General features: G+C 36.5%; 2 protein-coding genes across 2 annotated transcripts; one reads left to right on the forward strand and one right to left on the reverse strand.

Annotated features, from left to right (window-relative positions):
* Positions 1–5,080: 5,080 nt before the first annotated feature.
* Positions 5,081–8,272, forward strand: LOC101314874 (abhydrolase domain-containing protein FAM108C1-like). Its single transcript, XM_004304635.1, has 5 exons — positions 5,081–5,504; positions 6,205–6,241; positions 6,380–6,616; positions 6,705–6,752; positions 7,610–8,272. The coding sequence occupies exons 1-5, from the start codon at positions 5,203–5,205 to the stop codon at positions 8,093–8,095; spliced, it is 1,110 nt and encodes a 369-aa protein (XP_004304683.1). The 5' UTR covers positions 5,081–5,202; the 3' UTR covers positions 8,096–8,272.
* A 627-nt stretch (positions 8,273–8,899) lies between these two features.
* Positions 8,900–11,666, reverse strand: LOC101315168 (glycerol-3-phosphate dehydrogenase [NAD(+)]-like). Its single transcript, XM_004304636.1, has 11 exons — positions 11,351–11,666; positions 10,914–10,990; positions 10,751–10,823; positions 10,438–10,655; positions 10,237–10,344; positions 10,072–10,135; positions 9,959–9,996; positions 9,753–9,873; positions 9,622–9,676; positions 9,491–9,539; positions 8,900–9,160 (listed from the first exon to the last, which is right to left on the reverse strand). Exons 1-11 carry the CDS (start codon positions 11,631–11,633, stop codon positions 9,011–9,013), a joined length of 1,236 nt encoding a protein of 411 aa, XP_004304684.1. The 5' UTR covers positions 11,634–11,666; the 3' UTR covers positions 8,900–9,010.
* Positions 11,667–14,394: the final 2,728 nt, after the last annotated feature.

Consider the following 14,394-nt stretch of genomic DNA (forward strand, 5'->3'; position numbering starts at 1 on the left):
TCTAAAAAAGTCCACAAATACTGGCCCAAATGTTATCTAAGACTTACCAGATAGTTTTGGACCGAAATATCAACTGGGCTCAAACAGAATTGAACATCTATATATTCGATAACATCGTCGGGTATGTGAGGAAGCCTTGTGTGGCCGCCCATGAATCAGCTTAGATAGAATGTGAGTACGTAGGAGTAAATTAACCCTACTCCAATTCCGACTAGTAGTAGAAAACATGAAGCAATGTAATCGCATATGATGTTGCTATGGGCTTGACATCAACCGAATGACGAATGATTGCAAAGAGAATAATAGCCTTGCTAGATTTCATTCTATATTCATGAGGCTATGAAAAAACTCAAACTGCATGCGAAGTGCCGTAACTTTAATTGCGTGAACTTTCACCATTTGTATACTCATCTCCCTCAGATTTGATTTGTAAGAGGTAGTTACAAAGATACAACACATACTTTTACATTTGCCAGTAATATTGTTTTGCTACGAATAATAATAGTACGTAGCAGATCTCAGTTATTGTTATGTTAATACAATTGGAATGGGAAGTCTAGGAAATATAATTGCATGTTTTATATTCACCAACAAGCGGAGCCTCTCAGGGTGCTCGACCAACAGCTGCCTCTCCTGTTCGGTAAGACAGAGGCGATTTGTCGGTGAATCCATCAATTTTGTGCCCAAAGTTTTCGAATTTGAGATGCAAAAGAAACCAAATTGAAAACCCTAGCCCAAAGAAACCGGTTTGAAACCCTAGGAAGAATCAATAGAATCTATAGCACAAAGAGACCGGTTTCGATTCTAATGCCCAAAGAAACCGATTTGAAATTAGGTTTGGTTATCGACATGGGGTTTCGGATTTGAAGAGCGATCCGAAACCCTAACAAGAATTGGTGGTTATTTCGAACTGGGATTTCAAACAAAGAAAGCGATTCGAAACCCTAACAAGAATTAGGGGTTATTTCGAAATGGGGTTTCGAACAAAGAAAGCGATTTGAATTGGGCTATCGGATTTCTTGGACAACGAAAGGGATTAGAAATAGGGTTTCGGATTTGAGGGAAAGAGAAAGAGAACGGTTTGAAAAAATTGGGGGTCTTGCAGATTTGAACGTCAGGATTTCTCAATTCAAATGCCACCAACTTTTAGCTTTGTTTGGTTCCCAAACGCCACCGACCTTATTAACTGTTTTTTTATTTCAAAATGCAAATTCAAATTTCTCTTCTTTTTGCTTCAATCCTTTTTCTCTGTAATAAAATTTTGCTTCTTTTAGTTTTCAAGGCCAATACATACACATGTTCCTTAATCATCCATCGCTAAAATCATTTGAGATATTTAGGAAAAAAAAATTGAGATATGTTTCGATCAATCTTCGTTTTAACTATAGCTCAATTTATATCAAATGATCACACTGGTGAGACGACTCTTTTTATTTTCACCATTCGATTTTAAACACATCTATATCGATCCACTTTAACTAGAAGGATGTGGTGATACTCGATTTTCACTAATCACACCCACGCACACACTAAACATGTATGTATTTGATTATTCAATCCTCAATATCCTACAACGTTGTGAGAATCAACAATCCGCGTGCTATCATACTCATGGTGTCTTGACTCCCTAATGTCGTGTAACTGTGTAACGTCCCAAACCTAGCTACATTGGTAGTAAAGCTAACTATTTAGAGGTCATCTGAATTAAGTACAAAAAGGCTAAAATGATGAGCCGTGGCTTTGTTAGTTAAGGTGTTTAGCTGACAACTTTGAGGTCACAGGTTCAAACCTCATTAACATAAGTAAGGTGTGTGAGTTATTAATAAAAAGTTTTTTTTTATTTTTTTTTTTTTTTTATTTTTTTAAAGTACAAAGGCTAAAATGATGTTTGATGTTCCATAGTGTCATTTTTTTTTGGAAGAAATCCATAGTGTCATTTAGAAGTAAACATATTGACCAAACTCTTCTTATTTACTGTACTCTGCATTCAAGCTTCATCAGTTCAAGTTCAGCCATACATTTGGCTTTCAAGTATTGGGCTTTGCTTAATGGTTGGGGCTCGATCGAATCAAAAATTAGAAAATCACACACTCAAATGTCCTCAAATGTCATGCAACATCTTATAAACTCACTTTCGTGGAGAAAACTAATTTTTTTAATGCTAAAATATGGCCTATTTGGTCATCTGATCATCTCATCTAACGAAAGTCCGCAAAGTCACATTGTGGTGTGAACAAATGTATCAAATTAGCAATTATGCTTTATTATCTTAATTAAGATGAAGATGACCATCTATACACCATCACCTTACAGTCATCACCAGCAAAATAATGTCAAGCAGCTAATCAAAACATCTTGCTACACCTTATACTGTGGACCATGATCTATAGACGGTTATGTAATGAAAAAAGAGTTGCCTAGCTAGCTATTAGTACTGATATCCCATTCTTTCTGTCTCTTTCCCATGGCCAACTATGAGCTAAGAGAAAGAGAATAGAGTTAGCTTTATGAATTTAAGCATCAGAAGAGGCACAGGAAGACCTACTAGCTGTCAGTGTTTCACAGTTTATGTTGTCCAAGGCCTTTGTTAGTCTGTTACTTAATGGATGACATACTTATCGGATTGAGCACCAACTCGTTGAGTTAGGTTCTCTGTCTCAACATTTTTATTCTATCAACAACTACCTTTCTACAACCCCCAAATCAAAACCCCGAAAATGCTGAATGAGTAAGAACAGAATTTTGTGTTGCCCTTAACCCAAGTTATCTGTAAGAGTGAGCTACTGATTTTGTGTTGCAGAATGCCGGAAAGACTCCACTAGTAATTGATCTAACAAAAGAAGATTACGGAGGAAGATCCTGACTGCATTGTAGTTGCTCATCCGGCTTTTCTCTTTTAGCTACACGCCTACACCAACAACTTCTATACCATTTCACTAATTCACCTGAAACATAGGTTCATGAAACAAAGTTGCAAGTGTAGTTGAAGATGATCCAAACCAATTGCATTTTCAGTTTTAGCAATAGTCTTAGTTGAACAAGAGCAGGTCTGAAAGTGCAACAGCCAGGTCATGGGTTTTGTTTAGTATTGTAAATGATATATAGAGAACTGTACTTCTATATTGGCAAAGATATATGTGAATTATTTATACAAGGCATTTGAGGAATATCTGCAGCTTATTCAAAGAGACACGTCTCATCATCCCATCACAATTACAGGGATAGATATAAAGCCAATAAGACCCACTTTCATTTTCCTTTGCTTGATGTAATGAATCCCAAGAGGTCATAGACATACATCTTTATTCTGGATGGATTTGGCTTCATTTCTGCTGATTTATGTCGTTGGTATTATTATTAGACTTAGGGTCGTTAGTCAGTCATATTCCAGCTATGAGTTTAGTGCTTGTCTTCTTGCCCTGAATTTTGGTTTTGAGTCATTTTCCTCCTGAAATCTGGTCTTAAAGTTGTGGTTGATATGAATAATGTGTTGCATTTTGACTAGTAGTTTTTGATCAAATAGCCATACAGCATGTGATTTCATACCTCTACTTCTTTTCAGGGAGTTCATGATCCCAAAGATGAAGAAGTGCTGGCATGTTAGCTAAGCTGAGACCTTAAAAGAAGCAACCTTTTTGATTTCTGCATATTCTAATGAAGAATGCACAAAATAATAAGATCCATGTATATTACTATATATTTCTCAGCTGCTTATCTTCTTTGTGAGCATGTGCTTAGGTTTTACTAACTATGAGTGAAAGAAGATTAACCTTCAATCTAACACTAGCTTTTACTCTGTTCACCTAGAGTTGATTATGAGCTTGAGTTTTTCTGGAAAAAGAATCTGTGGCTACTGGATTAGACAATCAAAAAGTTCAATAGGCTTGAATTTTCTGGGAGAGGCAATACTGTTTTTCAATATGAACTTGCACCATTTTGGAGCAGCTGCATTTGAAACAATCATATGAATGATATTGATTATTGGGCCAAATATAGTGAGTGATTCTCATTCTCCCTTGTTATCTACTTCAATTTGTATGATTCTTTCAACATATGGAAGACCCTTTCCCAATTTTTAAGACCTTTGGAAGTTTGCATCACCTAAAAAGGAATTCTTTGTAATAATTTTCCAACATATGGGGTTGGAGTATGTCTCACATCACATATAGAACCCATAGAACCCACAACTTCTTGTTCTTGAAAATCAGAGTTTATTCCTATTCGTTTTCCCAACTCACTCTTGTGTTGTTTTCATGTGATAGAGACTCGGAATACTATGTGAGATCCAATCCTAAAAAGAATTAAAAAGGAGTTTGGGGGAAAGATTAAGGACTGCATACTTATAAACCACGAGAATTAGTATATCCACATTTTTTAGTTAAGCGTTCGAGCGTTACATTTTCAGCAAGTTTTAGTTTCAATTAACTCTGTGTTCAAAAACAAGAGTTTAATTAATCAAGTGATTTCTTGACTGGCCGAAAATATAACGCATTAAATGGTTTTAAAAAGGTGTTAATGTTGGTAATTTTCCTAAACAAGCTGACCTGCTGCATATCCCACATCTATGTGAGCTATAGTGTGGCATGTTTATACTTAATTATGAGCTTTCAATCATTCACAAATTTTTGTTGGGGTTGCATTGGCTCTTGAAAATTCAATCGACAAGCAACTTTATCCACATGGGTTTGGTGCTTAGTGGTACCAAATAATTTTTACCAAATTTTTCTGCATCTTCTTTTGTTAGCTTCTTCTGTCAATTTCTTCCATCAGATACCCTACAAAAATGATAGCATGCGGAAGCTTAAGGCCCCATGGTCCATCCCTCTCTGAAGCTCAAGCTTCTGTGTTACCCCCAACCCAAGTAACCCCACTGTAAAAATCAAAAATAAAAACTTTCTCTCTCTAAACTCATTAACCTCTTTCTCTCTCTGTCTCTTTCATTTTGGCCATATTGAGCTTTTGGGTAAGCTTAATAGATTAATAGCCACCATGAAAAAGAACCAAGTTCTATTCTTTATGATGTTCACTCTACTTTTTCTTTGCCATAAAGAATAAAGGTCTAATCTTCAGAGAGAAAAAGAGGAGAATGTCGATCTGGGTCAGTTAAACTCTCACTCACCCAGAAAACCCATTTAGCTCAAAACCCAGAAAGAAGTGAGCTTTCATCTTCTTCTTCTTCTTCTTCTTCCAGTTTCGGAAGTAATGGGTGGCGTGACGTCATCCATGGCGGCCAAGTTCGCGTTTTTCCCGCCGAACCCACCGTCGTATAAGCTGATCACCGACGAGCCGACGGGGCTGTTGCTGCTGAGCCCATTTCCCCACAGAGAAAACGTGGAGGTTCTGAAGCTGCCGACTCGTAGAGGCACTGAGGTGGTGGCTATTTACATTAGGCACCCTTTGGCTACTTCCACTCTGCTTTACTCTCACGGCAACGCCGCCGATCTGGGTCAGATGTATGAGCTCTTCATCGAGCTGAGTATCCACTTGAGGGTTAATCTCATGGGGTAACTACTATTACTGATGCTGCTGCTATTTCTTGTGCTACTACTACTGTTGCTCTGTTTTTGGCAAAGTTTGATGCTTTATCAGTTTTGGCATATTGGGTTTTGTTGAGTTTCCAAGCTGCTTTGTGGTTTTGGCATCTGGGTTTTATCAGAATATTGAGCTCTCTGTTGGGTTTATGAGTAGCTTGCTCCTTTTGGCATCTGGGTTTTACTTATTTGATTGGCTAATTGTCTTTTGCTTTGTTGGGATTTTATGGTAATTGGGAATGTTTCCTTCGTTTGTATGCTAGAGAAAGTAGATATAGATCTTCTAGCATCAAGGTTTGATTTTTAAGCGAATTTTGAGTAGTTTCATGAAATAGAAAGCAGTTATGATGGTGAGTTTGAGTCCAGTGATCTATGTTTTATTCGATCTGTATTGAAACTTAGTTGCTTGGTCTATGGCGTCTTTGGGTGTTAAGACAGTGGTTTGAAAATGAGTGTTTGGTAGCACATTTCTTTCTGTGGTTTAGTCATTTATTGTCCACCAACTTTGTGAAATTGTGCCTAAAGCTCAGAATAGGTTGTGTAATCATCAAGTTGAATAATGCTTTCCCATGTCTATGGATAAATGCCACATTATAATCGATAATTTAATTCAGTATTACATTTCTGACTGCTGAAAAATATGAGCCTTTTATGCATCTGTAATGTTTTGCAGGTATGACTATTCAGGGTATGGGCAATCATCTGGAAAGGTCTGCTGCAGAATTGAGCACTTATCTATTCTGTTAACTCCGGTCCATTTCATAAGTTGCTTTTGTTTTTTTTTTTTTTTTTTTTTTTTTTATTCACAATGGATTGTGGAAGGCTCATATTTTGTTTATATGTTCCAGGCAAGTGAGCAGAATACATACGCAGATATTGAAGCTGCATATAAGTGTCTTGAAGAAAGCTATGGTACCAAGCAGGAAGATATCATTCTCTATGGTCAATCTGTTGGAAGTGGCCCGACTTTGGATCTTGCTGCTCGGTTGCCTCAGTTAAGAGCTGTTGTCCTGCATAGTCCCATACTATCTGGTTTAAGAGTCATGTATCCTGTAAAGCGCACATACTGGTTTGACATTTATAAGGTAACACATTACTTGTCTATCTTATGCTTGATTGGCGACATTATGACTTCAATGTAATTGAGTCCCTCATTTTGTCATTTGTGTGCAGAATATTGATAAAATTCCACTGGTCAGTTGTCCTGTTCTCATCATTCATGTAAGTGATTCTACTCCAGTTTTGTCAACTTTAAAGTTGCATTTGTGACACATCCATACTACGTTTAGCGCATGCATGAAAAACTCTTGCATAAGAACTTGCCTTCTTTGATTTTACTTCTTTTGTATCATTTTAAGTTATATAGTAGTTGAGTAGGTTTACTTTTCGGCCGGTTGCTTTATCCTTTGTATAGTCAGTAAGTAAAAGGCTAACATTATATGTCACACAACAATTTTTGTTCTTCTGATTTACTAAGATCTAAAGGTTAACATAGTATGATAAAACTTCTACTGTTAATTCTGAGAGTATCTGACTCGTGATTTCAGACACTTTAAGAGGCCTAACCAGACTCATGTTTGATAAAAAAGTTACTGGTTGGTTTTAAGGTTATAAACCCACGTGTATGTAGAGACTCCTGGAAGCCTGACCAGAATCATGAATACTGTTTAGATTCAGGAATGGCTTTGCTGAAATGACTAGGCATGTTTATGCAATATGATGCTGGAATATAGGAGCCCTTGTCTTTTAAGATCTCCTTTATCTCCTTTACGTTTTATTATTGCATTGAATTTGTAGACTTCAGATTGCTTAGCTGATGGGTGGAATTTTAAGAAACAGAATACTGTTGTTGTTGAATCAATGTTTTTCTTTGATCCTCTTCTGGTAGAGTACAGTACAAATATAAAGATAACAAACTGATCTGCCTCTTCATATTGAAGTGATTTTTTTTTTAAAACTTTAGCAATCCTAGTTTTGACAACTTAATAATATGAGGCTATCCAGTCCTTGGTCATTGTGAAACACCAAATAATGTACAAACTAATCCTCACAGAATTAGCCATTATATATTCTTGTAGGGAACTGCAGATGAAGTAGTTGATTGCTCTCATGGCAAGCAACTGTGGGAGCTATGTAAAGAGAAGTATGAACCGCTATGGCTTAAAGGAGGCAATCACTGTGATTTAGAACTGTATCCTGAGTACATTAGGCATCTGAAGAAGTTCATATCAACTGTCGAGAAGTCTCCGTCCCAAAGGTTCAGTTCTAGGAGAAGCACAGACCAGTTTGAGCAGCCTCGGAAGAGTACTGATGTTTACGAAGTTTCTAGGAAGAGCACTGATCGAAGAGAGAAACCAAAGAAGAGCACCACTGATAGACCTGAGAAACTGAAAAACCAGTTCATTAGTGCTGATAAACTAGAAAAGTTAAAATTGTCCTTAGACCATATGGACAGGTCTCGGAGAAGCGTGGACTGCCACGAGAAGTCCAGAAAAAGTGTTGACCACCAATTGGATAGAGCGCGGAAGAGTGTGGATCGATTGGATAGAATACGATCTGGGTAATTGGTGTTGTAAAGGCTCATATGCAGATTCAAAGCATTGCTGGTGTTGTGGGAAAGTTATTTGGTTTTTTTTTCTTCTTATAATTTATGGTAATCCTGCTGTGTAATTTGGCTTGTAGCAGTTGTATAACAACGATTGCATTGCATAAAATGAGAAGGGGTTTGGTGTTATCATGGGATTATTCTTGTGAATTCAACAGGGCTTTCCTTATAGTTAGTTCCAACTTCAAAGCAAAGTATTGAACTAAGCCTATGATGTCTCATTAAAAAAAAACAAAGCCTATGATGTGAAAATTGAATAATTGCTTTACAATAAGGCTAATTTTGGAAATGAACATAAGCTTTATGGAATGTGACAAGGTGTATATGGTAACTACAAAAGCTTTTTGACAAAAACATTGACAGAAACGTTCAAATGACAAAAACCAACTGCTATGGCCAGAGAAGGTGACGTTATGGAATGTTACCAAAACGGTAGCAATCCTTGTATTGGTGTATGGAACGTTGCTGTCAAAGACAAACAATGTCTCACAGTCTTATCCTGACCTAGACGTTGTAAAAGGATTCCAATCTCTCTTATCCTTTACTGTATTACTTGTATTTTCTAGAAGAGTATACAATTTAGTGTTCATTACACAGTCTGCACAAATTAAAGGAGAAAATATTGAACTGACAAAAAAGATCGAAATGAAACTTCAGAGAAATGTTAATTTCATTAATTTACTGTCAAGGAAAATAGTTTCTAACAAGGTGCTGAATTTTGAGCCTGCAACGATATATTGTTGCATAAGCTTCTCTGTGACCCAACATTCCAAAGTTTTACCTAGTCCTCTCCTAGTTTTCGTGTACGAAACATCACTTACGAATACTTTCATTTAGACCCTGAAGAATGCCCAGTGATTGTGGAGGAAACCAGCTATTTAGGTGTGCGCTCACTGTGTTCCACTATGGCTGATGGAGGAAGTGTGCCAATGCAGATCTCGTGAACTGTTGCAAAAAGCGGGAAAAACTGTAACCACCCACGGTGGCTTAAAACTTCATATACCTCTTTTGCTGTTGACACACCCTTCATAAAAGAGAAAGGAACATTCATAAGTAGACTGATAAACACATAGTTCAATGTCAGAGAAAGAGACTTCATAATTTCTCCATATGTTATTCTTAGTTCTGTTGAACTCTAGAACTGATGAAATGTGGTGTGTTTATTGTGATTAGATCAGTACAAATTATTATTCGTTTTAATTTACTCAAGCAGCAGCTTTGTTGTGCATTCACAATCTTGCCACCGCATACTATTAACAAGGTAAAAAGAGCTAATATATGTTTCATAAATCATCCTCATTGTGCATTAATTCAATAACTGCGAGTAAATTCCATGATAATTGTTAATGTAAACCTGTAATTTTTGACCCTGTAGCATTTCTGCTTCAAGCTCATCAAACGATCTGCAGATGACAAACACAAAGGTAACAATTAAATTAATATTTAGTTTTTACAACTTTCATGTGCCAAATTAAGAAGGTTTACCTTTTCCCTCCACTCTTTGCGAAAGCTTCTGCAACCTTCCTGTTTCTTCCTCCCACTGCCATACACAGTGAGGTTAAAATACAAAGAAACATAAGCATAAATAGAAGGAAGAAATCATCATGATTCCTTACAGCATGTTGTGATGAGATCAGCAACACCGCAGCTTTCAAAGAAGGTGCTGTCCTTGACAGATGAAAACAACATTTTGGAAAATGCCTTCATCTCTCTTAGACCAATTCTCATAATTGCAGCCTGGTCATTCATACAAGCAAGCCAAAATGAATAGAAAAGGCAGGAGAGACCAGATTTCAACCTTTGTACAAATATTTGAACTTACCTTTGTATTATTTCCCATGTCCAAGCCATCCACGAAACCTGTTCCATTAGTGATTAAACTCTTTGTTCCTCATTCAAACTTGAGAAGGGAGAGATACATTAGTATATACAAACCTGCAGCTATGGCCACAACATTTTTCAGGGTACCACACAGTTCTACACCTTCCACATCTTGGACCTATAAATTCCATATAACCCGTGTGAACAGAACGCGTCTTCAATAGTTTTTTTAAGTGAATTAAATTGTTAAATCCATGTTTATGATTGGCGTGCACTCACAGGTGAGACTATGAAGTAGGAGGTACTAAATAGTTGAACCCATTTCTCTGCAATCTCTTTGTTTTCTCTGTATCCAACTGTGGCTTCACTGAATTTCTCCAAAGCAATCTACACAAGCAGTCTCCAATTTCAGTAATGGCTGGTGTACAATGATCCGGCACATGAAGCTATAAAAAAAGAGTAAAAAGTAGGGCTAATAACCTCATTAGCTATGTTTGCTCCCATTAGAACACAAGAATTTACACCCAATTGGTCAGTGATCAGTTTAGAGATCATGCATGGGCCTTCCATCTTGACCTCCATTCCTTTAATAAGGGAAATAGCCTCCACATCCCCGCTTATCTTCCCTGCTAGTCTTTTGCATATACCCTCCATAAATTGATGTGGAGTAACAAACACCAACATGTTTGCACCAGTCACTGCAAAACTCCCCCATTAAAATCACTAAAAATTTGTCTCAAGTACCCAACAGAAAGACAATGTCAGCAAAGCTTTCGCTGGGAAAACAAAGTACCTGCATTGACAAGGTCTGGGTCTGCAACGACATTTTTCCCAAGTTTTATGCCAGGCAGATATTTTACATTTTCCTATCACAGAAAATGATAAGATATTACAATGGGAAACACATATGTGAACTAATATAACAGAAAATGTAGCTCAAGATCAATGGTTTTTACATTTCTTGTGTTGATGGCATCTGTGAGCTTCTCACCACTTGGCAATGTCTCCTCAAACACCCACATTCTCACCTCATCTGAATTTCATCATACAAAAAACCCAAATTTAAGAAAATGGGTTTCCACTATTATCTCCAAAAACCACAAAAGCCTAGACCAAAGCATATGATAAACTCAATTCACTTCACATTATCTATTTCTAGAAATCACAATAAAGCTTCATTCTTCTCAATCCACACACATAATTCCCAATAGGGTCTCCACTAAAACCTCCAAACTCACAACAGCCTAGAGCAAACCATATAAAACTCAATTCATTCAACACTGAATCCTACACAAAATCACTATAAAGCTTCAATCTTTAAAATGCACACACACAATTCACAAACACCAGCATTCTTGCATGCAAAGAAAGCCTCCAAAAAGCAAAACTTTACCATGAAAAGAAGGAAGCCTAATGGTGTTGGAGGCAATGAGCTTAGCAGCCACACTGCCCCAGTTGCCACTGCCCACAACTGTGACCCTGTTCTTGCGAGGAGCAGCCTCATCAGTCTTCTGGGTCACACTAGCTGCTGCTGCTGCTTCTTGTGGAGCCATTGAAGAAGAAGAGGAGAGAAAGCGAGAGAAGAATGAAGAAGGGTAAATGGGTGATGCGTGGAAGAGGAGAGAAGGGAGAGAATATAAGAGAGGAGAAGACACTCGTCGGGGCGGAGATGCCATACACGTTTCGGTACATACGATGCGTCGTTGTGTATTCCCCGTTAAATCTGGCGATCTCCTCTAGGACTATAGGACTGGACTAATTACACATTTGAGACTACGACTTTCCTAAGATATAGGTAAAAAGGGTAAAATGTGTGTGCTTGGACTTTGTGCTTATCCATCCCTCTCTTGGATTTAGTCCTCCTAAAATCCTGATGCTGGATTCTTGGAGTGTTAGCGGTGGCGGAGCCAGGATTTGTAATCTGGGAGAGTCTCGATATAACATATAAAATTATATGTTAAAATTTAATAAGAACTCACTTAACTAAAAACGTTGTGTTTTTTTTCTTGTTGAAGATGTTCTTATTCATTGAATTTTATGAATCTCCTAAACTTATACAAAACAATGAAAATGTAGAGGTGAGAAGTTTATTAGTTTGTTACATCACTTTTTTTTTGAGTAATTCATTAATTTACTATTTACTAAATAAAAGTGATCAATTGTTGGATCTATTTTGATTGCTAAGATATAAAGACTCATCAATTTAATAATTTTCTTTCTTAATATGGGTTTATCTTTCTTGATTTGTCCAAAACTGATTAGTTTGTGAAATTTTAAGGGGGGGTTTAGGATAAATTTTTCAGTGCTACGGGAGAACCACGTGACAGTTTGACGTGGTCCTACTTTCTAATCAAATTTAGACATGTAGATGTTCTTCACGAAAAATTATTTCAGCTATTTTGTCAAAGACTATTTTAGGTTTTCTGTTGTTTTTTTAATACTAAACCCTAAGCCCTAAATCTTAAAGGGGGACTAGACCACTTCAATTATAGCTCCGCCCCTATTGAAATTTGGATTCCAAAAGGGGTTCAAACCAGGTGAGTAGATATTTGATCTAGTTTGGTTTCTTGCACAAGTTGCCGCAATAATGCAAACTAAATTGGAATTATGGTTTTGTCGGCGAGTAGATATTACCCTTTATTTATCCCAAAAAGGAAAAATAAAATGTATTAACTTTGAACAATAATCAACAGACAAAAACCCAAATATCAATGCGCGCATGAGCGTTGTCTATTATACATATGCGCGAGCGTGACCGTTTCATGTGCGCCACGTGATTGATTAGTATAATATATTATCATTGTTTAAGGAAATTATTTTCATATCATTTTGTTATGTGTCTTAACCTAATCCTTTCCTTATTAGAATAGATTACAGTATTGATAAATCTCCTAGATTATTCGAGAGACTCTATGTAATGCCTATAAATAGATCATCTATCAATGAATAAAAGACAGTTATTGATCGTTATATTCTCTCCTACAACAATCATAACTTACCCAAATAAAATTTCTTTTCCTTAAATAATTTTTTATTCTGGTATATATATATTACATCAGCTAGCACCAGTAAAACCCTAAACCAAAACAAAACCCTAAAACCCAAGAGATGGCGGAGCACATACCCGAAGACGTGATTGTTCAAATCCTGCAGCGTTTGCCGATCAAATCCTTAATCCGCTTCACCTGCGTTTCAAAGCGATGGCGTTCTATCATATTGTATGACCACCAGTTTGCGACGTCCTCCGCAGACTCTGCTCCGTGCGTGCTTCATCTTTTTATATGAAAGACTCCCCCGCTTCGATCAACTGGATACTTCAAAACAAGAATTCCAAAATATTATGGTTTTGGATACTTATCGACCACTGTCGACGAGTACATAGTTATTGTCAATACCGATCGTGCTGATGACATGCAGGTCGAGATATTCTCATGGAGAGATGGAAAACGATCCAAGTACTCCCTTATGGTGTCTAATTCTTCCATGTTGAGTTTCTTTTCAACTAGAATGCATGGACTCACAAAATCATTGGATTGTTAATTTTAGTTGTGTGATTTTTGATGTGGCAAACCATTATTAATCTTAATTTCGCACTACCACGTTTTTCTACATAAATATCTCTATTATTTTTTTTGTTTATTGTTTTTGCTTTTCACTATAATAACCTTTTAATTTAGCCCATTAAAAGTAGTTCAAGCAAAACATAATTTGATGAATTTTGTATATGAACCCCTGACTAATAGTAGTAGAGATGAGGTACTTCATTGGATCAATTCTAAGCACTCTGATTATGGCCATGCAGTAATTGCTTTTGATTTGGCAAAGAAGGATTTCCAAAAAATTCCTATGCCTACTAGTCTTGAACAAGCAGTTGCCTTCTTCTTTTAGAGGATGCTTGTGTTGAGAGAATATGACATGGGCGACTCTGAACTAAGTTTTTTATTATTATTATTATTATTATTTTTTAAAGAATGGCTGGTGCGGCTGTCCTCAAAGCTTAATTAATGAAACTGTCGAATACAAAAAGGGGACTTTAGCCAGGATTTGCAACCTGAGGGGTTCGGATATAGCATACAAAACTATATGTTAAAATTTAATAAGAACTCACCTAACTAAAAATGTTGTGCTTTTTTCCTTTTTGAAGATGTTCTTATTCATTGAGATCAAACCTTTATTTTATGCATCTCCTAAACTTATACAAAACAATGAAAATGTAGAGGTGAGAAAATAGTAGTTTATTAATTTGTTACTTCACTTTTTTTCTTTAGTAAATTCATTAATTTACTATTTACTAAATAAAAGTGATCAATTGTTTTATCTATTTTGATTGCTAAGATATAAAGACTCATCAATTTAATAATTTTCTTTCGTAATATGGGTTTATCTTTCTTGATTTGTCCAAAACTGATTAGTTTGTGAAATTTTAAGAGGGGTTTA

The sequence above is a fragment of the Fragaria vesca genome, linkage group LG6, assembly GCF_000184155.1.
Source record: "Fragaria vesca subsp. vesca linkage group LG6, FraVesHawaii_1.0, whole genome shotgun sequence".
NCBI lineage: Eukaryota > Viridiplantae > Streptophyta > Magnoliopsida > Rosales > Rosaceae > Fragaria > Fragaria vesca.

What these genes read in the sequence shown, in the direction of transcription:
- LOC101314874 (XM_004304635.1), top strand. Translation starts at nt 5,203, where the DNA reads ATGGGTGGCGTGACGTCATCCATGGCGGCCAAGTTCGCGTTTTTCCCG. An exon ending in ACTGGTTTGACATTTATAAG is followed by an intron (nt 6,617 to 6,704) that starts GTAACACATTAC and finishes ATTTGTGTGCAG; the next exon opens with AATATTGATAAAATTCCACT. An exon ending in GTCCTGTTCTCATCATTCAT is followed by an intron (nt 6,753 to 7,609) that starts GTAAGTGATTCT and finishes ATATTCTTGTAG; the next exon opens with GGAACTGCAGATGAAGTAGT.
- LOC101315168 (XM_004304636.1), bottom strand. Translation starts at nt 11,633, where the DNA reads ATGGCATCTCCGCCCCGACGAGTGTCTTCTCCTCTCTTATATTCTCTC. An exon ending in GAGCAAACATAGCTAATGAG is followed by an intron (nt 10,345 to 10,437) that starts GTTATTAGCCCT and finishes CTGCTTGTGTAG; the next exon opens with ATTGCTTTGGAGAAATTCAG. An exon ending in CCTACTTCATAGTCTCACCT is followed by an intron (nt 10,136 to 10,236) that starts GTGAGTGCACGC and finishes TGGAATTTATAG; the next exon opens with GTCCAAGATGTGGAAGGTGT.